Here is a 26,503-nt window from a genome sequence, read left to right on the forward strand (position 1 = left end):
AAAATAACTTGCTGCCAAATGAGCAATTCGGCTTTCGCGGTGCTCATTCGACCGTTCACCAGCTAGTGCGTCTCACTGAAGAGATTACTAGTGCATTTAACGTGCAAGACTATGTTGTCGCGACGTTCCTAGACGTAGAGAAAGCCTTTGACAGAGTGTTTCATGCAGGGCTTCTCTATAAATTATACCAAGCTGATTTCCCTGACTGCTATGTCAAGCTAATCACGTCATACCTAGCAGGCAGAACCTTCAGAGTATCAACTGAAGGAGCCACATCAGACCTAAAACAGATCAGAGCAGGAGTGCCACAGGGCAGCATCCTAGGCCCTGTACTATTCAATGTATATGTGCGTGACATGCCACGCCCCGCACATAGACTCGTCAAGTTAGGCTGCTATGCGGACGATACTGTCCTATATAGCAGATCACACAACCTACAGCTGGCCACGACTAGGCTGCAAGTTGCGCTCACTGAAATAGAACAGTGGTGCACAACGTGGCACATTAAAGTGAACACAACGAAGTCAGAAGCTATTGTGTTCACTCGTAAACACCTCCCGCCAATAGACCGCAGGCCGCAACTGAGCCTGTTCAATGAACACATCCCGCATAAAGATGTGGTTAAATACTTAGGTGTACACATGTATAGGAAATTAACATGGCGCCATCACATTGACACTAAGCGAGCACAGGCTCAGACTAGACTGTGCTCCTTGTATCCAGTTATGAGTAGACGATGTGGCAGCAGAGTCAAAACCGGCCTACTGCTCTACAAGGCCCTCATACGACCAATAATCACGTATGCAGCCCCTGTATGGGCCACTGCAGCAAAGACACACCTAATAAAATTACAGCGAATTCAGAATAGATGCATTCGAATCGCCACAGATGCCCCAGTGTACTGCCCTGTCGAAGCATTGCATCGTGAAACCAGATCGGAAACTTTGCAAGACTTTTACATTCGCACAACTCAGACTTTTTATGATAAATGCGTAAATAGTCTGAATCCACATATTACTTCTCTAGGAAACTATGATCCGGACGTATATCAGAAATATAAACGACCGAAGTCGCTCCTCGCGCACCGGCCGCCGTAGTGGCCTGCGATTGGCTGGAGGCTCCGGCCAATCACAGCGCAGCGCGCGCGCGGCCGAGGCCAGACCCCAACACTGCGGTTGCGGACTGGCGAGAAAATTCTGCCTATGCTGTAGCACGCACAGAGACACTCGTATTTCTGGCAGCTCGTCCAATTTAATTTTAAGAATATTACTATTTTCAGAATATTATTATTAAGTTATAGCCTTAAGTATTAATCAACAGGCGACCTGAAGAGTGTGTCCCGACTCATCGACTTGCGGGTAACACAATTTAAATTAATTATTCGTAGCTTACTAGCGTAGATGTTGCGGCTAGGGTATTGCAATGACGGATCAGATAGTTTCTCTAACTGCCGACTGCCCTGCTGGCGACTGGCGATATGAGCTGTGTCTGTTCCGGAGCATGACCCAGTGCCAATACTCGCGATAATTAATGCAATTAACAACATCGTGCGTACACTAGAATTACAATACATCCTTCCTTTAGTTTAGGTACGCGAGCTGACTGGCAGCTTGGTGGGAACGACAACATGTTGTTGCCCCTAAAGACCAGTACCAACCAAACCAAATGCGGACAAAATGTCCAAGCTCCCGCCCATTTGCATAGTAGCCTTTCTACTCTGTCCAACTCTTCTTCCAGAACCATCCTTCTGTTTCCTGTAACCAACCTGCTTGTAATTAATGCATGAAATTTTGCATCCCGCATGTCAGTGCCCAGGGTTTTCCCTGTGTCTATGCAGGTTTTACCTGGGGCCAACTTATCTAGTTTTAACTTAGAATAGTCAGTGAGGGGAGTTAGTCATGGCTAAAACGTTGCCATGGCTGGCCAATCCCCTCCTAGCACATGATGCATGCTTCCTCTCCTGCATGGTTCATAACCTGCATGCTTAGAGCATATAAGCTTCGGCCTGAGACGCACTTAGAGTCTTCCCTACCCAGACCCCTCCCAAATACACTTAGTAATTAGTTAGGTTAGGGAAAAAAAAAACGAAAGTAAATGAGATAATACAAGTTTATTTTTATTTCGTTTTAAATTTCCGTCAACAGCGAATTTATTATAGCTCTACAAACAAAACACACTGTTTTACTAACACAAATTAAATCTTAATCATATGAAAACAGGAATAAAATAAACGTGTCATTCAGATATGGCGAGCAAACCATTAGCTGAAGTCAATTTAGCTATGTGTGGAACTAACAGCACCATCTATACACAGAGAACCAAACTGAACCCGAAAGTAACTGTTTAGCCACAAGAGTGCAGCTCTGAATGCGGGGAATGCAAGCAAAAATATTTCTCACTACAGTCCTTTCAAAATATTTACGCCTTCTCATTCAAATTCTAAGTAACGTGATTCGGCGTTATGTGTTTTTAAGTTACGTGTTTCTAAGTTATGACAGTTCTAAGTTGTGTGTTTCTAACTTGTGATAGTTCTAAGTTGTGACTTTCTACGCTACGACGTTTCTAAGTTGTGTGGTTCTGCGTTGCGTGTTTCTAAGTTATGACAGTTCTAAGTTGTGTGTTTCTAACTTGTGATAGTTCTAAGTTGTGACTTTCTACATTACGACATTTCTAAGTTTTGTGGTTCTGCATTTCGTGTTTCTAAGTTGTGTGTTTCTAAGTTATGATCTTTCTAAGTTGTGTGTTTTTAAGTTACGTGGATTTTTCCAAGTTTTCTAAGTTATGACAGTTCTAAGTTGTGACTTTCTAAGTTATGTGTGGTTCCCTTTTAGGCTATGTACCTCTGAATGCTACATAATGATTACCGTCAAGCGGGGTGACTATGGTGCTTTTAATGGTTTTTTCATACCAGATTTGTTGTATTTAATTATATATTTCATTAAAAATTTGTACAACACAGTACTTGATTCTGGCTTTCAAAATACTATTTGCATGAATTTTTTTGAACCTATATATTTAAGTAAAAAAATAATACATTGTGACCATAGTCACCAATGCAAAACATTCTGAAAATGGTGAATTTTTAAAGGGGTGAATATGGTCACACAAAATATTGAATACATAGCAATACACAAGAATTATATACCTATATAAAATAGTCCTAAATAGGGCATCATATCTATGGTACCCATAGTTATGTTACATGCAGTTCCATAATTGTTCATTTTGCCAACCAATTTGTAAATTCTCCAACAATGTCACTAAAAAAACACAAGTTCGGTTAAACAGTTTAACCAACATTAAAGCTATCAAACGTTACATGAAACATTAACCTGCCTCTTCTCTCTTCAACTGGTGCAGGAAGAACTCTGATTACCTGTGCTTTGTCAATGACAGAAACATCTGGCTTGTCTGGCCAAATAAAGAAAGCCCCTCGAGATTTTTTAAGAAAAGTCACGATCAGTTCCTGTTCCAAGTCTGTAGATTCGGTTACTTTGCCGACAAAATGTTTACAGATTCTCTTGCTTGCGAATTCAGTTAATACCCAAGTTCCTTTTTGAAGTTCTGAAACACCCGTCAAGAAATAATCTTCATTTTCATTTTCCTTCTGCACATGATCTTGTCTAACCACTTCCAATGTTTATACATCACTCTCTGCATACTGAACACATCCATCCTCTGATGAAGATAAGCTATCATTCCTTTTTCTTTTATTATTGGGTGGTTGACTTGTTGATGGGCATTCAGCATCAATAATTGGTTCCTTGAGTGGTACATCAGCAACAGAAACACTTTTCCCTGCTTCTACACGGAACCTTTTCTTCCTACCTGCAGTTGTTTGTGGTCTGGAATATCTCATATCCTCGAGAAACTCCAAAACTGTTTCAGACATGTTTTTTGATGGAGATAAACTCAGAGTGGAGTCATTACCTTTCCCACCTGGCAGACTTCGAAGGAATTCATTGTGATTTAGTGGAAACAGCCCACACTTTCGGAATCCTGCCTGCAGTGCTTTATTAGCAGTAGGAGCAATTTTGTCCATTAGGGCATTTAACAGATGTGGGAACTGTGCCTTGGTGATTGACATAGTCTTCTCCGAGTTCCTCTGCTTGAAATTAGTAAGTATTTCCCTCCAATACCTTTTGAGTGGAGCAAAGAAGGCCACATCCAGTGGTTAGCAAACATGTGTTGAATTAGGTGGCAGGCACTTGGAAGCTATGTTGTTATTTTTGTAAGCTTCTAGCACGTTTGGTGAGAAATGTGATGATAAATTATCACCAATGACAACAAACTTCTGGTTGTTAGAACCGGTATTAATTCTCCAGATGTAAGGGAGAAGTATGGTGAAAAACCATTCTTCAAATGTTGTTGTGTCGAACCATCCACTTTTTGAACATGAATATCTTGTTCCTGATGGACCACCTGTCACCCACAAATCATAAACATGCTCGGATTTGTACACTACAAATGGTGGGAGGAGTCGCCCAGAAGCCGAGGCAGCAAACATGACACTTATTGAAGATTTGGTTGATGCGAGGACCCTCTCAAAATACTTCATTCCGCGTTTAGCAATGCACTTTAACCTACCCGGATCATCCAATAAATTTGTTTCGTCAAAATTAATTAGATTGTCAGGTGGAATATCACTAATGTCTGCCATATTGTCAAAATAGTTGTTAACATCTTCATGATTTAACTGAGAACGTTTGGGGTTGATGTTTGAGACAATGCGGGAACATATTTTTTCACTGTTGCGTTTTATGAACGACCGAGCCCACTCTACTCCTGGGGTACACCCATCAGAAAACTTTGTGATTGTTTTACCCTGCCTTTTTAATTATGATCGCATGAGCAAATGTAACTCAAATGAGGTTATTGGGAAGCCCCATTCAGCAAGCTGGGTGGTGTAAGAACACAACAAATATTCTTAAGCTTCCGTTAATACTGTCTGTCCACATGGTCTCTTCATGTCCATGTTCTTGCATCTTTTCCTTAACGCTTCCCTTTTAACTTTGTATCTTTCGGCAGCTGTCCTTATGCTCATTTCCTTTCTAACAGCAGTAATTGCTGAATCCATTTGTTCTGGGCTGTAATCCATGTAGGATCGCGACCCAGGGGATCGTTGATAGGTTCTCACCATTACGATCACCTGCAGATAATATAAAAATAACACAGTGACAAGTATCTGTATTCTTGTTTTTATACATTTTAGGCCTAATTGCTAGTTAATTCTGAATAGGTTACCTATCTTAGACATTAATATTTTTAAAAAAATATGCATGTTTTATAGGTTATAATGAAAATTAACAAATGACCATAGTAACCCCAAATTATTTTGTATTTACACTATTGATTAGAATTATTAATGGCAAACAGCAATTTTAAAATAAATGCTTACATGTGACGCCGTCCCCGTTGCTTGATCTGAATTTATGTAAATTTAAACTGGTGGGTTAATTTTGAATCTCAAGGGTGGGGTTCCTGGCCTCGTGGCTGCAGGCAGGGATGCGGCGACAAAGGACTCCCCGGGCTGTTATGGCCTCCCAGGACGCCTTATTAATGAAACACACACGTACTTGTAGTCGTTTTATTGCGTAGCACAGTCTACATGCCACACGTTCATGTAACTGGCCGCTTCATCGTCGACCTAAGCTCCGCGCACGATGAACCCGTTATGGCTTCTGCGAGAGTACGCGGACGCGACGTGAGGTGTGAGGGCGATCGGTCCCGCAAATTACTTATGAAAACACATGACACTATAAGGACGGCAGGTCCCGCGAATTTACTTATGAAAACACATTACACTAAAAGGACGGCAGGTTCCGCGAATTTACTTATGAAAACACATTACACTAAAAGGACGGCAGGTCCTGCGAACATACTTATGAAAACACGTTACACTAAATTACTGTGATTAGTCCCGCACAGGGGGATATGCACAAGCGGCTAGTCCGCGGGGTGGCGAAGGCCACGTTAAGCTGGGAACGGACACGGTGGAATCTGGTACGATATCACACACGTGGCCGTGACACGTCCCAGTTGATGACTCGTCCGAATGTTTGTGGTCGCGTTTGGCGCAGTGCCACCCTGCGTGGGCAAAGAACTATGTCCCGAGGTGGGACGTTATAGCGTGAGGCGCAGGTGCCACGAAGGATCACCTAATTGCTTACGTAAAATATAAAAATCCCTGATGGGATACACATTTTATTAATAGACAGCGCGAGGTTGCTAACGGCCGATTTGGGCCGACCGGGGAGCTGATATAAAACGGTTTGGCTATAATTACCTATTGCAGTTACACGATGTTGGCGCGAAAGTTGAAGGCTCCCCGTGCGTGGGCTGCCGGCCCGGGCGAGTGCTGGATGGCGACTGACTAACCTCCCTGGCCGCCGGGGCCAGGGAGGGGGAAAATTCCGCGGGAAAAACTGCGGAGCGCGGGAAGATGACTTCGGCCAGTTTTGTGAATTATAACTCTTTATAAAATGATAATAACATTAACATTGATTATTGATGGTTTTAGATTTATTAGTTTCTGTTTATATTCTCGAATGCATGAATAACAATACCCTTGCGCAGTGCCACACCCGGCCGGGCGCTTTGCACATGTAGGAGGCCGTGACTGACGTCACGCCGTTCGGGGCACTGCACTACGTTGCGCGCGCGGGCGCGTTCGGGGCGCGGCACTTATCAGGTGTTGAGGACACATAACGGCCTGTGCTCTCAGAGGGAGCACTGACGGCGGCGTCACATGTTTACTTACCTGCAATCCTGAAATCTTGGTGCAGGTTACACAAGTACTCTTATTGCTATACCACATGACACTGATCAGCTGTGTTAAACAGTTTAGCCAACATTTATGTAGGGGAAAATTTCCCAGTACAAAAAATTAGACCAAAAAAAAAAATATTTTTGGCAAAGTTTAAGTTAACATTCTCCTGTTATATTTCAATATGTTCATATATCCTGTAAAAAATATAGTTATTGCTAGTAGTGTAATTTTTTGTAGGATAGGAGCAATGTTAAGAATTATCTTTGCTTTGACCATAGTCACCCCTGTGGCCGTAGTCACCCCGCTTGACGATACATATATACTGGAGCGAAAGTAAGTTTTATGTCAGAATAAAAGAACTTATATTATCATAAAGTAAATTTGAGATGCTCTTATGAAGTATCATTGTTTCGGTTATTCTTAAACACTTCCTTACTTGCTGCTTTTGTATTCAAACATAATTTCTATTAGAATCTTTTCTGTACGAAAACACTAATAGAGGCATACAGTGTTTATTACAAATAATAAAATTTTACACGTGTTTATGTATTTAGTGAAACATTTTTAGTCTCCTGTTTTTATTTCAAGTTATTACCACCCGGTTATATTCGTTTCAGAACCATTTATTGTTTAAATAATTTTATTTATGAGGTATTTAAATTAATATTTAGTTATCTGATCTTAAATAACTGAATAGAAAATGTAATTAATACACAAACATAATTATATTACGCACTTACTTTATTAAAATATTTTTTTTATTGTATATACCTTAATTTTTTATTCTAATGTTACCTACTTAGAGCGCCCTTATTAAAATGGTTTTTATGTTAACACTGATGATTTCCTTCCTGGTTGTACCTCTTCTCCTCCATGTTGGGATTGATAACTGTATGATATTGGTCGTTTCGGCGTTGCTTTGCTGAAAGAATTCCGTAAATTTTATCTGCAGTGATTAATTTTTATCATTCAGGTCAGTGATACGTAATTTTGTTTTATTTTAATGAGTGGTTTTTAATATAGATTATTTGCTTCGCACATTTGACTGTGTGGTCTAATGTTATTGGTTTCGTCGAGTGAAATGGCGCCAGCCGGCGTTTGTTCAGGTAGCCATTAAGAATATTCTAGGTTTGGAATTCTTGGAAACATATTTGTGGTTTGGAAGATCGCTATTTTTTTATGTTATTTGTTATTATTAAATAAGCATGTTATTGTTTTTTATAAATATTTCTACTGTTTTTCTTTAATGTTATTGAGCACTTTCAATGATGGCGACATAAGCGTGGGTCAGTTATACATGCTATGTTGTATTAATTTAAATATAATTTTCGAGGTAGGTTCTGAAATCAGTGGCATATTTGAAATACACTGAATAAACAAAATATATCTTATCAGAATTCGGGTTAACAATATTTTTTGCCTAATGTACATAATTATTTTTAAATGATATTTTTTTTATCTGTAAGCTTCCTAAATTTAAGTTTTTATTTTGATACAGTATCTGCCACGTTACACTATAAATTATTGTACATTATGTTAATGTTATATAATGAACTATATGTCAAAATAAGCTGTATCAACTGGTTAGCAATATTTATTGGTAATCACACACTATCCAATATCCAAGATTATCCCTTAATCCTGATGTCATGATACTGTATACATTTACCACGTTTCCAAGTCGGGTTTAAAACGTTTCGGGTATCCATTTTAGTTTGTGTACGATACCAATTTTCATGCAATAATTAGATCCAGTTAAAAACTACTTCAATTTGATCAATATATTTGCTTGTTATAAGGGTGGCGACAATTGAAATTTATGTTGGCTCACATTAAACAAATAGACCTAAGTAAATAAACACAAACAGGTAAATATGTAGGGTAACGGTATATGCGAAAAAAAATGCTAAAAATCCGAAAATACTTTCATTCTATGCTCTTTCACTTCCTCTTTTCAAATCAACCGGCGGAGATAAGAAAATCCAAATACTTTAGGAGATATGGAATTTTTTAATTTTGAACATGTAGAGTAGCGGTATTTGCGAAAAAAAAATTCTAAAAATCTGAAATTACTTTTATTATATGCTCTTTCACTTCCTCTTTTCATTAAAACCGGCGGAGATAAGAAATTCCAAATACTTTAGGAGATATTGAATTTTTAATTTTCATCACAATACCTGTGAATTCAGGCGGCCACCATTGTTTCTTGTTTACGAGACGAGTATGATTTTTTTTTTCCGCGACGTAGGTGAACGACTACATTGTTGCTTGTTTAGGAGTATCTATTAAAATCTGAAAATATTATTATAATAGTTATGGGTAAATCTGTATTGTACGGATTAGCGCCAAAAAAAATCGTACAAATATGAAATAACTTTCATTATATGCTATCTTACGTCCTCTTTTCAGAACCGCCTGCGGAGATAAAAAATTCCAATTACTTTTGGAGATATCGAATTTTTTAATATTCATTTTTTGGCGACTTTTTTTTTAAAAAAATTTAAAAATCCGAAAATACCTTTATTCTGTGCTCTTTAACTTCCTCTTTTCATTAAACCCGGCGGAGATCAGAAATTCCAAATACTTTAGGAGATATGGAATTTTTTAATTTTCATGATGTGCACTGATGCAGCGTTTAGAGGGAAGCCTACGATTCACACATCCTTCTGGACATACCCGAATACTCACGTTGGCAAGCCTTCTTTTCTTAAAATTAGCAAGAAGTAATTAAAAATACTTTAAAACACTGTGGATGGTTGGTTATATTAGGTAACTATAGCTACATTAAAAAAACTGTAAAATCATTTTATGGTTGCTTAGCAAATAACTTTTTAATATGTAGCTATCCAGCGCTAGGAAACCGTTTACATGATTTCACAGTATTTTTAATGTAGCTATCCTAACCAAATCAACCATCCACATTGTTTTGAAGTATTTATAATGTAGCTAACATAACCTAATTGACCATTAATTTTCATGAGTTGCATATTTATTTTCAATAAACAAAAAAAAACAACCGAAGATGCACGATCGGGCGTTTGCCTCTCGTCTGTTGAAAGAAGGCTTGCCAACGTGAGTATTCGGGTATGTCCAGAAAGATGAGTGAATCGTAGGCTTCCCGCGTTCACCATTGTTGCTTGTTTACAAGTATGATTTTTTTTTCTTTTTTTTTCTTCGCGACGTAGTTGAACGACTACATCACGTAAAATGAAAATTACGTGAGTTCCTACTGTTCATCCTTTTTCCCGGTTTGTTAGGTCAGGTCAGCTACATTATAAATACTTTAAAACTAAACAACCATTAAAATTAATTTTTATTATTTTTAATGTCCGTTCAGTTTCAAAGTATTTATACTGTAGCTGACCTGACCTAATCTACCTTTGTCCCGTTTTGTTAGGTCAGGTCAGTTACATTATAAATACTTAAAACTATACAAGTAAAATTAATTGATATTTTTTAATTTCCGTTTATTTTGAAGTATTTATCATGTAACTAACCTTACTTAATGGAAAATTTCTGTTATTTAGGCATTCACGCACACACGGCAAAATATAAAATGGCGTCTGTTGAATGATTACATAGGGCTTGTATTGCAAAATAAGAACGGCGATATCTCCAAAAGTAATTGGAATTTTTAATCTCCGCAGGCGGTTTTGAAAAGAGGACGTAAAAGAGCATATAATGAAAGTTATTTCATATTTGTACGATTTTTTTTGGCGCTAATCCGTACAATACAGATTTACCTAGTTATGTTAGGTTAGCTACATTAAAACACTTTAAAACACTATGGACGGTTAGTTAGGTTAGTATAGCTACATTAAAATAAACAGAGAAATATAAATATTAATAAATAAACCCGAGGTTGGCCGAAGGTAAATTGTTCGGGTGTAATCGGGAATGGCGAACTTTATGTGCATCTTGATTTACCGTTCGTGAATGCCTAATTAATTAAAATGGTCGATTAGGTCAGGTCAGTTACATTATAAATACTTTCAAACTAAGCAGACATTAAAAATAATATAAATTAATTTTAATGGTTGTTTAGTTTTAAAGTATTTATAATGTAGCTGACCTGACCTAACAAACCGGGACAAAGGATGAACGGTAGGAACTCGCGTAATTTTTTTTACTTATTACTTGCGCAACAAATAAAACATTAAAATTTGAAACGGAAAAAACTCACCTACGTTAGAGGCGGCTACAATTCCTTTGCCATTAGTAGAAAATGATGTCGTTCTACCTACGTCGCGAAAATAAAAAAATCATAAACGTAAACAAGCAACAAAGGTCGGTATTGTGATGGAAAATAAAAATTCGATATCTCCTAAAGTATTTGGAATTTCTTATCTCCGCCGGGTTTATTGAAAAGAGGAAGTGAAAGAGCATAGAATAAAAGTATTTTCGGATTTTTAGCATTTTTTTTCGCATATACAGCGACACTACATATTTACCCACAAACAGATGATTTGTCATTCTTCTACGTCCGAAATACTTTCCGTACGAAAATAGAATTTATAAACAAAACTAACACTTCTTCTGTTGTCCACACATTCCTACTAACACTCGTCATTTAAAAAAAAAAAAAAAAAAAAAAAAACACTTTTTAGTGTTATAAACAACTGCCATTGGTAACAAATGCTGTGCGTATTTACTTTCTATCCGTTTCCAATACGATAACCGTTTCCATGCCATTTTCCCCTCTGCTCAATCCCATTCCATCCCACAATTTTGGTGTATCGACCTTGAAACTCATAACGTTTTGGAACCCGTTTCCATGGACGTTTTTGAATCGGTAAGTGTTCTTAAAACGTTTTAAACCCGACATGGAAACGTGGTGATTGGTATATTATGAATTATCGCCGTTTTAATTTAGTACATCGAAAGATCCTGGATCTCAACTCAGTTTATGTTGGGTCTAGTGGGAATTTTTTCTTTTTTATTCATTTTGCTATCATAATTCTTTGTTATATCTTAAGTTTTTGTTATGTCCAGGATCTTTTGCTGCATTAATTCTAAAATGGCAAGCTTCATCTACCACAGGATCATTTCATCAGGATGAAGGGATAAACTTGGATATGTGATAATGAATTGTTAACAAAAATTATTTTTGTAAAGTTTATTTCTTGATCCTGTAGTCATTGATCTTGTGGTACATAATGTAAAATTTTAACATAGCAGCTTTTCCTTCAATAAAATTCTGAAAAATGTTTTATAACCCATAAGATGTTCCTTGATTCACTCTGAAAACTGTTTCTAATTCCTATTGGTTTCCAACAAATTACCATTTATAGGTTACATCAGGTAGCATTGTGCTAATGTAGCAACTTGATCTTGTGGCTCTCAACATATAAGTTTGTGTGTGTGTGTGTGTGTGCGCACGTGTGCGTGCGTGTGTGTATATATATATATTTATATAGTGTACTAGCTGCCCGACCCGGCTCCGCACGGCTATACTAACGGGAAAAAATGAAGCCACATCTCCGATTTACATTAATGGTAAATATTGAAAATTTATTACAATGCTGTATAATGTACCGGAGAGAAAATGAATAGCACCGATGGTTTCCCGACTCGTGCACGCAACGTACAACTGATGTACCCGTACTTCGCTACGGCAGTCTACAGGCAGATCACTCTTGCGCCGCTCATTATACATGCCCCTCCTTGTGGGTACGCCACTGCCGCGCGATGCCCGTTGCCATGGAGACGCAGAAGGCATGAACAATTAAAATCCTGTTCTCATGCAGACAAAGTACCCACTGTTGCCTGGTTTTAACCACCCATGGGATCTAATTTTCAGAAAATGTCATCCTGCGTAACATAAGGAACATTACTGTGAAGTTTCAAGTCTGTAAAATATATATACTTGAAAAAAAAGGGCAATTTTTGATATTTAAAGTACTTGCAAAATTTCAACGGTGATGAGGACTGCACTAACAATGAAATAGCCGTTGCCATAGAGACGAATGAAGCATCAACAAAGCAACAGCCGTTGCCATGGTGATTTCCTACCAAAAACTGGAAATAAAAAAAAAATTTAGGGGTGGACTACCCCTAACATTTAGGGGGATGAAAAATAGATGTTGGCCGATTCTCATAGATACCGGATAAGCACAAATAATTTCATCAAAATCGGTCAAGCCGTTTCGGAGGAGTATGGCAACGAAAACTGTGACACGAGAATTTTATATATAAGATTTGGATTTTGTGATGTTGTGGAAGGTAGGGTCATTCCATGACAAATATACAAATTAAATTTATTTTATTTGCTGCATGTTTTTTTCCTTCCCCGAAACTTAGTGTTCACAACTACCTTTCCTAAGAAAAACTCAAAATTTTTACATTTTTATTAATACTTTCTGAAATATAGCTAATTTTCTTTTAAAAGTATGGTGTGAAACCATCATTTGAGGTATTTTTTGATAGGACATAACTTTTGTATGTTAAGAGCTATACACCTTGTACACATATCATCAGAAATCTCATTGAATGCACCTTTTTTTGGCTTATTGACATAGGAATTTTTTTTCACTCTTCACTACTTTGTAAATTTATGAAATTAACCAAAAAATCTTCGATTTTTAGTAATTTAAATAATTAAAAAATTAATGTAGGAATTTGAGGAACAACTTGAATTTTTTTCCTGTGATCCTATGGTCATTTTGTGTGCCAGCAAAAACATCATAATACAGTCCTACACTGTAAAATTTTTTCCTGAAATTGGAAAATTTAAAAAAAAAAACTGCATTTTCATGGCAAAAAAACCTAATGTGGGACCAAATTAAAAAATCTAAACTAATATAATTTATAAAGCTCCTGAGATACTATTATAAGGAAAAAATAGTTTTGAGTACCAAAAAAGTTACAGAGCTTTGAATATGATGAAATATGAAAGACTACTGAAACATTTATTTTTCAGAACAAATAAGTCTTTAAGAATTTTGTAAAACATTGCTGTCATAAATCTTATTTGTGCATTCCTATTTTATACTATAACAATTCTTCAAAAAATACAAAAACTCTAGAAAATACAAAACATTATCAAAAAGTACATATTCAAAGTATAAAAAAAGTATGAAAAACATAAAATGGCAAAAATGCAACAAATTTAAAATACATCGAACATGACAACTATATTTAACTCCACCCCTCTATCTAGGCAGTGGGCCAAACAAATCTACATACCCTGTTTCCAGAGGTTGCATCACCCCTGTCCATTAACACTTCCTTTCTTGTCTTGACAAAAAACTGTTTACACTCTTGGTGACAGTTCGGTACACACAACCCACATTTGGCACATTACTGTTTAGGTTTCAAAAAATATGTCCTTATATTACTTCTTTGCAATCTGCAGAACTCAATTCCGTGATTGCATCCTCGGCAAACTGATCTTTAAGTTTCTCCGAGAATGCTTTAATCTCAGTCTCTATTTCTTTCATCTGTTTACACAAAATCCTGATCCCATGTGCATTACCTCTTATTGTAATAAATTTTTCCTCCACATTATCCAAACATTCCATATTCACCTCATCTCGAAACGTTTCAAATTTGTTTCCAATGTTTACGTTTCCTGAAATTACCTTTTCTATATTTACTTAGAAATTTTCCTGTTTTTACTGAATTTTTCTTTAATTTAATTCAATGTTCCTAGTGTTTTCACTTACTTTGACATGTAATCCCTTAATTCCATTATGAGTTTGAGTAACTTCTGCTTGAATTTCCCCTTGAATTTCTTTCAGAACTGAAATATTACCCTTATTTTCATGTACCTTATTCCCAACAAATTCAATATTTTCTTTTGACATTATTTCCCTTTCACATTTTTCCAAATTTACTTGTTCCCTTTCCACTTGTGATTCACAGCTCTCAACCCTTGATTCACATGTGGAAATTGGATTGTTTACATTAGCATTCAAATTTTTAATTCCAGTTCTCATTTTTGCCAAGTCCCGTCAAATTTCTTGTTGCCCCTGTGCAATTATTTATTATTGTATGGCAATTAACATTTGCATCATCTGTTTGGACCCCCCCCATAACCTCACTTTGAATAGGTCCTGCAGGATGTTCCATGTTAGCTGCTATTTCTTAGGGACCTTAAAAATCCTGTGTTTTAATTTATTTGGTTTAAACTTCACTGTAACAAAATAAAACGAAATCTACCTAACCAGTGTTACAAAAAAAATAAGTTTCTAAATACGACCTTAGTTGACTTGTGTTTGTTGCTCTGTCCCACGTAGTCCCGCGATGCGACGATCTCGAAGTTCTGCGTACTGGACAACCCTGGGTCTCGCAGCTTCGGTCTCCCGTGGTTTTTACGACGCGTGGACGAAGCACTAGTTGAAACGGTCAGGCGGTAAACAGCACAGCCGATGATTAATGGATGTGTTCTTGACGTATTTGTTTTGAGAAAAAAAAATGTTCATAGAAAATGTTGCTAACTCAGGGTGTGTAGAAGTCCGTGCCAGCCACACGTTGGGCACCAAATTTCACCACCCACCACCTCCGGCTAGCTCAAATTAGGTGATGAGTGGAACATACAGGTAGCAGGTCACGTAGAAAGAAGAAATTAATAAACAATGTTCGATGTATTACCTGGTTGTAATTATTCATTTAAAAATCACAAAATATTTAGCGCAACAGAGCACACAACAAAAATTTAACCGGTACCTCCATAAAGGGGAAAAACACGTAGACTTATTACAAATTACATTATATTGCCCGGATAAGTTCCGGGCAGCGACGGTTGGATAAAACCCTTTGTCGCCTCGCTGTGGGCTTCTCCTACAACTACGGTCACAAAAAATTAAAATTAATTTAAATGTCTGAATGAAAGATCTTAGGCGTCGTCCGGACCGTAGCCGCAAAGTTGTACTTCAAAATAACATTGCAAAATTGAAGCAAGCCATCACCCGACCACGACCTCTCGGCACGGTGCTCAGACAATGACTGTTCTTACAGTCTTCCTTTCCTTCGTGCGGGCAGTGACCTGGGCTCGCTGACGTAATTTTCAGCCAATCACAGCGCATGGTACTAGAGGCTTCCACGAAATGCTTGCTTCTGTTCCCACGACGCAGCGATTTTGTATCTTTCTTGCACTCCCGTGACCATGACTCACACGCCTAGCGTGTGAAACAAAGCCTCGGTCGTGGAAAAACGAAGGAGAATCACGTCAGCACGCCTTCCCACACAGAGACGCCAGCAAAAAAAATTACTTCAAAAAATAAACTTATGAATTTTAAAAATAAAAACAATAAACCCGGTGAAACACTTTACGTCTAACTTCGAAAAAGAAAAAAAACTTTACATCATTTGAAATCCTACCCTGAAATATGAAAAAAAATTATAACAATTTATTATTGCTGGATTGCATGAGGAAGGCTGTAATCTGGGTTGTTACAAAGTAGGTGTGGAGTATGCCCATTCGTATAGTACATTTTCTCTTGCTTACCACTCATTTGATTATGTTAGTATTTAATTGTGATAATAGTGGTAATTCTGAAGGAAAGATATTTTTCTGAAGGGAAAATTTTTTCCAAAATGCTTTGTTTTACTTCCTAACATGTTTTCCAATCGCTCTAAGAGGACGTTGTGATACTTCCAAGTTGTTGACTGGTACCAGCAGATATTTGTGCATGCCTGAGCGGGGGTAGCTTGGTAAGGAACTTGAAGGGGGAAGAGATGCAAGCGCAAGTAAGACTATGCTATCAGCTGTTCTAAAATCATCAGCTGCGAGGAGTTCATTTGGATGGAAGGTTATGGAGGGTAAAGCGTGGGAAAGTTAGCCACAGCAATGAATGCATATATTAAATGAAAAATATTCTTTAAGTGTTTGTGAAATATTGACAAGAGAGTATTTGGAATTATGAATATTTGTACTAGATTTTAAATAGTTATGTTATACTCTATGAAACCCATTTAATATATATTTAAGCATTGGAAATTAGGTGGTTGCTTGAATTTAGAACAATTCGTACAACAGGGTTGCGACTCGTCTGGAAAACCGGGAAAACCGGGAATTGTCAGGAAATTTGAAAGCTGTCAGGGAAATCAGGGAAATGTCAGGGAATTAGGAAAAGAGTAGTCAAATGTCAGGGAATTTAATGGTTAGTGGTTAGCTCTCAATTCGGGCGTATATTCCAGAAACACAGATTTGGGTATTTATTTTGTAAAATTTGCATGTTTGTAATACCAAAATAAATAACTTTACCGGAAGAATTATGCAACTCGTGTAGTGTTTGTTCTGAAAACGTATTTTTATTTGATCTACTCCGATTTCGACCGTGCCTGCGACAACATTTTCGAAAACTCAGAATCGATTGTACAAGTGTTCATATTCCATTTTCGATTGTTTCAGTATATTGACTATGGAATGTGATATAAAAATGGCGACCGCATCTTTGATTGTACTGATGTGCCTGTGGTTTTGTATTGATTAATTAAAGAAAAGAGTTCCTAAGAAGAAAACGTGAAAAGGTAAGTGGACGTAAGCAATGTCAGTATTATAGTTGTAATTTTTTTACGCATAGTGTAATTTTTGTTTGGTGTAAACAAAGGTCACTGCACTGCCGACGCGACGTCTATAGCTTCATGGCATGTAAGTAATTATTTAGACACCTGCTTATAGGTTTACTAATTTTTACCGACCTTTTAAGAAAAGTCCGTAAAACCCTGTTTTATGTGTAGACGCACGTGGAGAAGTTCGGTAATGCTGACACAATTCGATTCCGTGATAGTTTTAAAAAAAACAACTAACATGTTTTTTTTTTTTTTTACAAAATGTAGCACGTGTTTGTATGTAAGCAAAAAATGTGACCTGTTTCACTGGATTTGGATTCACGTACTTCAATAGCTTGCGATTCACAAAACAGTTTTGACTTTACACTGTTTTCCACCGTGAGACTTGGTCACAATGTTTAGCAGGTTATGTTGTTATGCTGGAATCACAATAGGCCTAGCTTGGCGGCAGATGCAGCGCGAATTTTACAAATACAATTCCTTATCAGAAACTTTATCGCGTTTGCCGCAACGTTCGCGCTTAGCGCAACAAATTTTTTTACTAGGTTAAAAAAAGTTTATCGGCATGAAGGTAAAAACATCCAAAATCATAAATTAGTTTACCGGTTTTTATTATTTTAGTTTTCTGGTAAAGAGGTGTTGAATTTATTTCTTGGCCTAAATACCAAGTTTCAAAATTTCTTAAGTTTTTAACATAGACCGAATAGTTAAATCTATGTTAATTTATATTAATGCATTAGGCTGTAATTATTATGTTGCATTGGAACACTGTCTCAGGTTTCTTTATAAAGTGGTTGTGTGTTTATTTATTTTGTACGTTGAAAATTGTTAACATCTGTAGCATTGTATTAGTTTCAAATTAGGCCTATTTAATTTAATGATTAGGTTTTTATAAAATTATTCAAAACCAAATTAAGTCTGGAGGATTTACCAAATATGTTAATTGTACTAATTTCCTGCAATGAATGTGGCTGCTACTGATCAAATGAAATATTATTGGCCAAGGATAATTTTAGTCCGCAAAAAGATAAAAGTTCGTTATGGATTGTGCTTTGGGCTATGGAATTGAGTATTGTTAGTCTAAAAGTTAATTTTTCTTTTTGCAGATGTCACTCTCAAAGTCCAGAGTTTAATGATGGCTGGCTTTGTGATCAACGGTTTCAGCCATGGCTTCAAAAGGTTGAGAAAGACAAGCATGTCTTCTTCTGCTCTTTGTGTCGGAGCACTCTCAGTTTAAGTAACATGGGAAAAAGAGCAGTTACAAGTCATCTCAATGGTCAGAAACATAAGTCTCGTTCTCGGGTAAATAGTGAATGTGATCTGAGAATTTTCCTAAAAAAAAGTAACACTGATGCAAGTACTAGTTCTCAGGAGTCTTCAAGATTTAGTCAATCTGAGGAAAGTTTGCAAGAGAATAAATGTGCAAAAGATGTTAATGAAAGTGAAAATTTGTCATTCTTAAATACAAAAGAAATTGTCTCCCAACAGTCTGTTACGTCTCGTCCATTGCAGTCATTCTTATTGAAAAATGAAAATACCAAAGCCGATATATTATGGTGCCTTCTAGTTGTAATGAATCATTGGTCAGTGAATTCTGCAGGGAAAGCTGTTCAAGTTTTCAAAGCTATGTTTAGTGATAGTTCAATAGCCATGAACATGCGTCTTCAACGCACAAAGATTTCATACACCATAGTTTATGGTTTAGCTCCATATTTTCACAAGGAGTTATTGCAAGAAATTTCTCAGTGTGATTTCTTTGTCATTTCTTTTGATGTATCACTTTATAAAATTGCCCAGATAGAACAGACGGACATTGTTATTCGCTTTTGGAGCAAATCTAAGGACACTGTAAGTACACATTATTTCACTTCAGTTTTTTTGGGTCATACAACTGCTGCTGACCTTATACGATCTTTTAAAGAGGCAGTATCAGAACTAGACTTACGAAAGCTAATGCAATTATCCATGGATGGGCCAAATGTGAATATTAAGTTTTTGGCAGACTTAAAAGCAGACTTGAACAGAGACCCTTCAGATCATGTGATAATGGAAATTGGCTCGTGTGGGTTGCATACTCTTCACAATGCTTTTAAGGTCGGAATGAACAGTTGTGAATGGAAAATTTTTCATTTTTTGCATGCTATTTACAACTTTTTCAAGGATCGGCCTGCAAGAAGGAGTGACTACACAATGTTTTCTGGATCAACAAAATTTCCAGTTAAATTTTGTAATGTGAGATGGCTTCAGAACTTTGAGGTTGCACAGAGGGCCCTTGAAATTATTCCCAACTTGAAGAAGTATGTAGAGGGAGTTAAGGAAAATAAGAATGTTTGGTCATACGAAAAAATGGACTGTATTACACCGATGACCAACATCACATGTACGGCAAAACAGATTGGTACCGAGTGTACCCGAAACGACGTCTTACCGGCCAGACTCCATGATGACGACTGGTTACATCCGCCTGCCGCCAGGGACACCAACTGTAGAAACTTGGTAGCCGGATGTGTTGCCAACTCACACAGTGAATGCAGTGAGGGCGGGAGATTTAAAACACAGGAAATGTCCTCGTCTACGCACTAGTGTGAATCAATAGCTAGGAAGTCTTAAGTATAGTTTTCTTGCAGAGCACCATACCGCACTGAACCATAAAAGTCACACACTGAATTTCATTAATTACATATATACACGATCAAACATTTCCGCCCACCTTGAAATAATCCATTTCAACACATGTATGGGAGTGGGCACAATTTTACCAATGCACGCTTGATTGGCCCGCTAGACGTGCGCACAGTAGCGACTCTCACCACTCCGTCCCTTCCAGGGTGCAGTTCCGTGACACGCCCCAGACGCCACTGAAGGGGTGGGAGTCTTTCTTCTTTAAGCAGTACGAGCTGGTCGAGAGCAGGACCATTTCCCGGCTCATGCCACTTCTGACGTTGCTGCAGGGTATGGAGGTAGTCACGATGCCAACGATGCCACAAGTCCTGCTGGAGACGCTCGACTAGTTGCCATCTCTGTAGACGATTAAGTGGAACATCTCTCAGATCAGGTTCAGGTAAGGCAACTAAAGGCTCCAAAGTAAGAAAATGGCCAGGGGTTAGCGCATTAAGGTCGTTAGGATCGCTACTCACAGGGCACAATGGTCTTGAATTGAGGGTGGCTTCGATCTGTACTAAGACAGTGTACATCTCTTCAAAAGTCAGTACCTGTTCCCCAATCACTCGTCGTAAATGTGTCTTGAAGGATTTAACTCCAGCCTCCCAGAGACCTCCAAAGTGAGGAGCCGCAGGGGGATTGAAGTGCCAGCGAACACCGAACTGGGACATAGAGTTTGCAACGGTTTGTTGGTGTGCAGCAGAAGACAACAGTTCGGCCAATTCTTTCAGATGATTATTAGCACCGACAAAATTGGTACCACAGTCAGAGTAAATGTCTGAGGATCTACCTCGCCTGGCTATGAACCTGCGATATGCTGCCAGGAAGACATCAGTGGAAAGATCTGAGGCCAACTCTATATGCACCGCCTTTGTTGCACAACATACGAATATACAAAGAAAAGCCTTAACCACAGGTGCCCGCCGGACTTTAGCCGCTTTGATCAAAACGGGACCAGCATAATCCACCCCGGTATGAGCGAATGGCTTGACTTGTTGTACCCTCATAGCAGGAAGATTACCCATAGGGGGTTGCCAAGTTGCCGGTCTCTGTCTGAAGCAACGGAAACAGTGGCGCAGGCGACGAGTGATGGCATCCTTGTCTCCGAGAATCCAAAATTGTTCCCTGAGGATGCCTCTAAGCGTCTGCACACCAGGATGGTTATTCTTTTCGTGGTAGTGGGTAATAAGGAGGTCAGTCAACGCACTAGACTTGGGCAACAACACAGGATGCTTTTGCTCAAAGGGAAGCTTTGACTCAGACAGCCGGCCGCCCACCCTTATCAGCCCATGCTCATCAAGGAAGGGGGCCAACTTTCGAAGCTGAGGACTAGGGCGACGCTGTTTCTTGAGAGCCATGATATCATTACTAAAGAAACTTGCCTGAACAAACAATAACCAAAATTCCAATGCCTTGTTCATGTCCTTTGGGGTAAACTCATCAACGATCCGGCTCTGTCTGGAGGTGCGACAGTTGAATACGAAACGAAAGATGAATGAAGTGATTCTCAACAGCTTGATCAACCGACTGACACGGAGCAGCAAATAAGAAATTGACAGACCTGAAGCAACAGTAGTGAAGGTCACAGACTTCTGTTCCAGCAGGACTGGATCCACTTCAGTAGCACCTGGAGAGCTTGAAGGCCAGTGGTGAACAGACTCTTTCAGCCACACCGGGCCTGTCCACCACAAGTGATGTTCCAGAAGCTGCGCTGGTAGTAGACCTCGTGAAGCACAGTCTGCTGGATTTTCCGCTGACGGTACATGCCTCCACCAGGCAGCATCAGTGAGGTTCTGAAGTTCGCTCACTCGATTCGCTACAAAAGTTTTCAAATTGTGAGGAGATGACCTTACCCATGCCAACACTACCTGCGAATCAGTCCAGGCTGTCACCGAGGACACAGTGATGTTTTCTGTATAACTCTGAGTGATATGGCTGAGTAACCGGGCAAGGAGTAGGGCACCACACAGTTCCAATCTTGGGAGTGACTGAACCTTTAGAGGTGCTACCTTTGACTTCGCCATCAACAGATGGATCTTAACTTCATCAGGGCCAAGAACACGCAGGTAGACGACTGCTGCGTAGCCAAGCTCAGAGCTGTCTGAAAAACCATGCAACTCGTAACGGCAACAGTTTGACCCTCTTATACATCTGGGAATCATTATGGATGACAACAGGGGTAGATCCTTGTGAAATAGGTTCCAGCGATGTGCCAGATCTTCAGGAAGATCACTATCCCAGTCAACAGTTTTCAACCACAGGACTTGCAGCAGATGCTTAGCTACCATTAACAGCGGACTAAGCCAGCCAAGAGGATCAAAGATTTTTGCAACTGTAGACAATATGGTGCGTTTGGTGGCACGAATGGAGCTACTCTTAATCTTGTACACAAACATGTCAGAGACTGGGTTCCACTGAAGCCCTAACACCTTTACAGCCAACTGACTATCCGGGTCAAGACAAAACAACTGTGGCACTTCCAAATCTTCAGCTGGCAACCAGTCAAGTAAAGCTGGGTGATTACTCAAAAACTTTCGCAGTCTGAACCCACCTCGTTCAAGGCATGAAATCAATTCGCGCTGGATTTCCAATGCAGAGCTGACAGACTGTGAGCCTGTCACGATGTCATCAACATAGATGTCTGCCTGCAAAACTTTAGACGCCAAAGGAAATGCCACAGATTCATCACAAGCTAGTTGTTTCAACGTGCGAAGGGCCAAGTAAGGAGCTGCAGACACACCAAACGTTACTGTCTTCAGCCAATAATCTTCAATAGGGTCTGTGTCAGCAAATCTCCACACAATACGCTGGTACTCTTGATGCTCAATACAAACACCGATTTGGCGGTACATCTGTTTTATGTCTGCTGTAAAGGCAACCATGTGCAGTCGGAAGTTGGACAAAATTTCAACAATATCACGTTGCAACTTTGGGCCAGTCAGCAAGTTGTCGTTCAGGGATAATCCATTGGACGTTTTTGCAGACGCATCAAAGACTACACGTAATTTGGTTGTTGAACTCTCTGGTTTTACGACAGAGTGATGCGGTATGTAGTATGCCTGTTTCGAATGCACCTGTTCGGGGGGAATCTTTTCCATATGCCCAGCTGTCAGATAATCCGTCATGAACTCAAAATACATGCTCCGCAGTTGAGGGTCTCCTCTGAGACGTCTTTCGAGCCCAATCAAACGACGAACCGCTTGAGAACGAGAGGTACCTAATTCCGGCTGCGAGGCACGAAATGGCAGACACACAGTATAACGACCCTCGCCATTCCGGGTATGGCTGTCAACGAATGTCCTTTCACAGATGTCATCATCAGGAGAACAATGCCTTGTGGCCGGAAATTCTTCCAACTCCCAGAATCTTCTCATGGTGTCCTCTAACGGAGGGAATAATGTGAAAAGTGAAACACAAAATGACTTAGAGCACTGAGGTGGCTCAGAGGGCACCCTTCCCATTAAAACCCAACCGAATACAGAGTCAAGAGCCATAGGTGGGCCACTGAGCTTGCCTCCAGTGAGCAGTTGGGGAAAAAGGTCAGCGCCGATGAGCAAATCGACAGGGCCAGGTGTGTCAAACGTAGGATCTGCAAGTTTCAGGTTAGACACTGCCCTGCTAACTTCAGGTGACAACTTTACACAAGGCAGATCCGCAGTTATCCGAGGCAAGACGAAGACATCCAAGGCATATTGAGGCCCAACCCCACCAACAGGAGCAATAACAATGGAGGCAAAGGCTCGAGCGATATTGACAGGTGTGCTTGACAAGCCAGTGACTGGGAGGTGCGCCTTAATACGAGGTAAACGTAGCCTCTGCATGCACTTCTCTGAAATGAAACTAGCTTGGCTAGCGGAATCCAACAGGGCCCTAACTGTACATGCATTCCCTGCAGAGTCCAAAACCGCAACTTGAACTGTTGATAGCAGAATGGTGTGTTCTGAGTTAGTAACTGCTGACATAACTGTTGGAAGAGTAGACACACACTGATCTGGTGATGAGGTGGCCGACACGTCATTTTTGTCAGAACAAGTCTTCTGTACAAAGTGTAACAGGGTATGATGTTTCTTACCACAAGTGCGACATGATGTAGATGGGCAGTTTTTTGACTGGTGAGACTTTCCTAGACAGTTCAAACACAATCTATGTTTCTTTACTATTTCAAAGCGATCACTGGGAGTCATACATCCGAACTCAGGACACTGGTGCAAGGTATGTGATGAGTTGCACAAACAACACTGTGATATATATGAATTGACAACAAAGCTGGATGAATTATGATTCTTAGGCATAGAAGAGGACTGCGGCCTTTGGTTCAGTAACTGTGGCCGCACAGGCTTGGAGAGAGACGAACCAACCAACTCCTGGGCCCTACAGTGTTTTTCAAGGAATGCTTCAAAATTTTCAAGTTTAGGAAACTCATGGCTCAAACTAAGTTCCCACTCTCCTTGCAACTTGGGATCCAACCGCCTTGACAGTATCGGTAAAAGGATCATGTCCCAATGCTCCACTGGAGCTCCCAGTGCCTTCAAAGCAGCAAGGTTTTCTGAGATGACATTAAGTAGCTGGCGAAGTGACTTGGGGGTTTCGACAGATGCTGAAGGTGCATTAAACAGGGCCTCTACATGAGCGGACACAATCAACCTTTTGTTATCATATCTCTTTACAAGCAAGTCCCATGCAACTTCGAAGTTTGCTTCTGACAATTCTAAAGGCTGAATTATGCCAAGAGGTTCACCAGAGACAGCACCCTTTAAATATGCCAACCTTTCAACAGAGGACAACCGAGAGTTCTCCGTGACAAGTGTCGTAAATAAATTTGCAAAATTAGGCCACTTCTGGGGAGTACCATCAAAATGAGGAAGATGAATCTTCGGCAAAGCAACATTCAACTTACGGCCATTTGAAGTCTCGCTAGCGGAGGTCTCCAGCAGGTCTGGTTTACTGTCCACAGCGTCTACAGCGGCCATCACACTGTAGTATTGCTCTTCAAACGTCATCATACGCTGCAGGTGCAGTTCTGCATTATAATCCTCGAGGTCAGCCGATGCTGCTTCCACTGTGATGTAGTCTGCATCATACGACGTTTTCACGGCAGGCAAATCCCGGACGGTAGCTAACAATAACTTCACCTTTGAAACATCACTTGCCGCGGCAATTGAGAGATCGCTTGCACGTTTCATACGACCTTCTGCGAGACGTAACCGCAATGCTGCCGCCTGAGCACCAGCCATAATTGAGGTTAAGTACAGTAAACCAATCCACGAGGCAATAAATCGGCGAAAATCTACTAGGCAATGTTTAACAAGATGTCCGCGAATGCGAACATCATTTCGAAAACACGTGCTCACTCGCGCACTTTGTTAGGTTAATTCATTCACGAGACACGCACCGGCAAATTATTAGCCTCACTAACACAGCATAACAGAGAATCTGAACGGTAGACGGCGTGGAATACCAAACAACTTTACACGAAGCGGAATTTAACGAAACAGCGGGCCGATAATACAAATAAATGCCCGCGCGGCAAACGATAAAACGCACCACAATAACTTGCGCACGATACGAAAAACACTGGAAATATCCGGCCCGGAGGACCAAAATGTTTGGTCATACGAAAAAATGGACTGTATTACACCGATGACCAACATCACATGTACGGCAAAACAGATTGGTACCGAGTGTACCCGAAACAACGTCTTACCGGCCAGACTCCATGATGACGACTGGTTACATCCGCCTGCCGCCAGGGACACCAACTGTAGAAACTTGGTAGCCGGATGTGTTGCCAACTCACACAGTGAATGCAGTGAGGGCGGGAGATTTAAAACACAGGAAATGTCCTCGTCTACGCACTAGTGTGAATCAATAGCTAGGAAGTCTTAAGTATAGTTTTCTTGCAGAGCACCATACCGCACTGAACCATAAAAGCCACACACTGAATTTCATTAATTACATATATACATGATCAAACAAAGAAGGAACCAGTTATGTCTGGTAGCTATGCAGCAATGGTAGGAGGTATACGTGACAAATTGATGCCTGCTAAATTAGCTTTCTTTTGTTTTCTTGTGAAGGAAATAGAAGACTTCTTGGAGTGCTTTCAAACTGATGCCCCTATGGCACCCTTCTTACACACAGAACTCACTAACATTCTTATGTCCTTGATGAAACATTTTGTGAAGCCTGAGACAATAAGTTCCAAGAGTATAGCAAGCATTGATTTGTCAAAATCTGAAGCTCTGTTACATGCAAAGAAGGTAGATGTAGGGTATGGTACACGTGATGCTCTAAGACGAATAGATCCAGTTAAAGAAATTGACATTCTTTCTTTCAAGCAGGACTGCCGCACAATTCTCCAAACAACGTGCAAGAAAATTATAATCAAGTCTCCTTTAAAATTCAAGCTTGCGAAGGGTATTACTTGTTGTGATCCACAAATGATAGTGAAATCGCCCCAAATAGCTGAGCAGCGTTTACAGATGTCATTAGAAGTGTTTGTAGAAAACAACTGGCTGTCTGGTTTGGAAGCACAGAAAATCCACTCTAACTTCAAAG

At 39.5% G+C, this 26,503-nt stretch overlaps 1 protein-coding gene across 2 annotated transcripts in view; it reads left to right on the plus strand.

Annotated features, from left to right (window-relative positions):
• The first annotated feature begins 7,624 nt into the window (after positions 1-7,624).
• LOC134542734 (glutamic acid-rich protein-like) overlaps positions 7,625-26,503 on the plus strand; it is a 188,536-nt gene continuing 169,657 nt past the window's right edge. The window contains exon 1 of one of the 2 annotated variants that reach the window (XM_063387238.1): positions 7,625-7,742. Coding sequence is in view for 1 of the 2 variants with exons in the window: in XM_063387232.1 (XP_063243302.1) it covers positions 7,827-7,875 (49 nt within the window). In the remaining variant the exon portion in view is untranslated. Of the gene's footprint in view, positions 7,876-26,503 lie in introns of both variants that reach the window. The other variant, XM_063387232.1, reaches the window with a different exon arrangement.

The sequence above is a fragment of the Bacillus rossius genome, chromosome 1 (assembly GCF_032445375.1).
Source record: "Bacillus rossius redtenbacheri isolate Brsri chromosome 1, Brsri_v3, whole genome shotgun sequence".
Taxonomy (NCBI): domain Eukaryota; kingdom Metazoa; phylum Arthropoda; class Insecta; order Phasmatodea; family Bacillidae; genus Bacillus; species Bacillus rossius.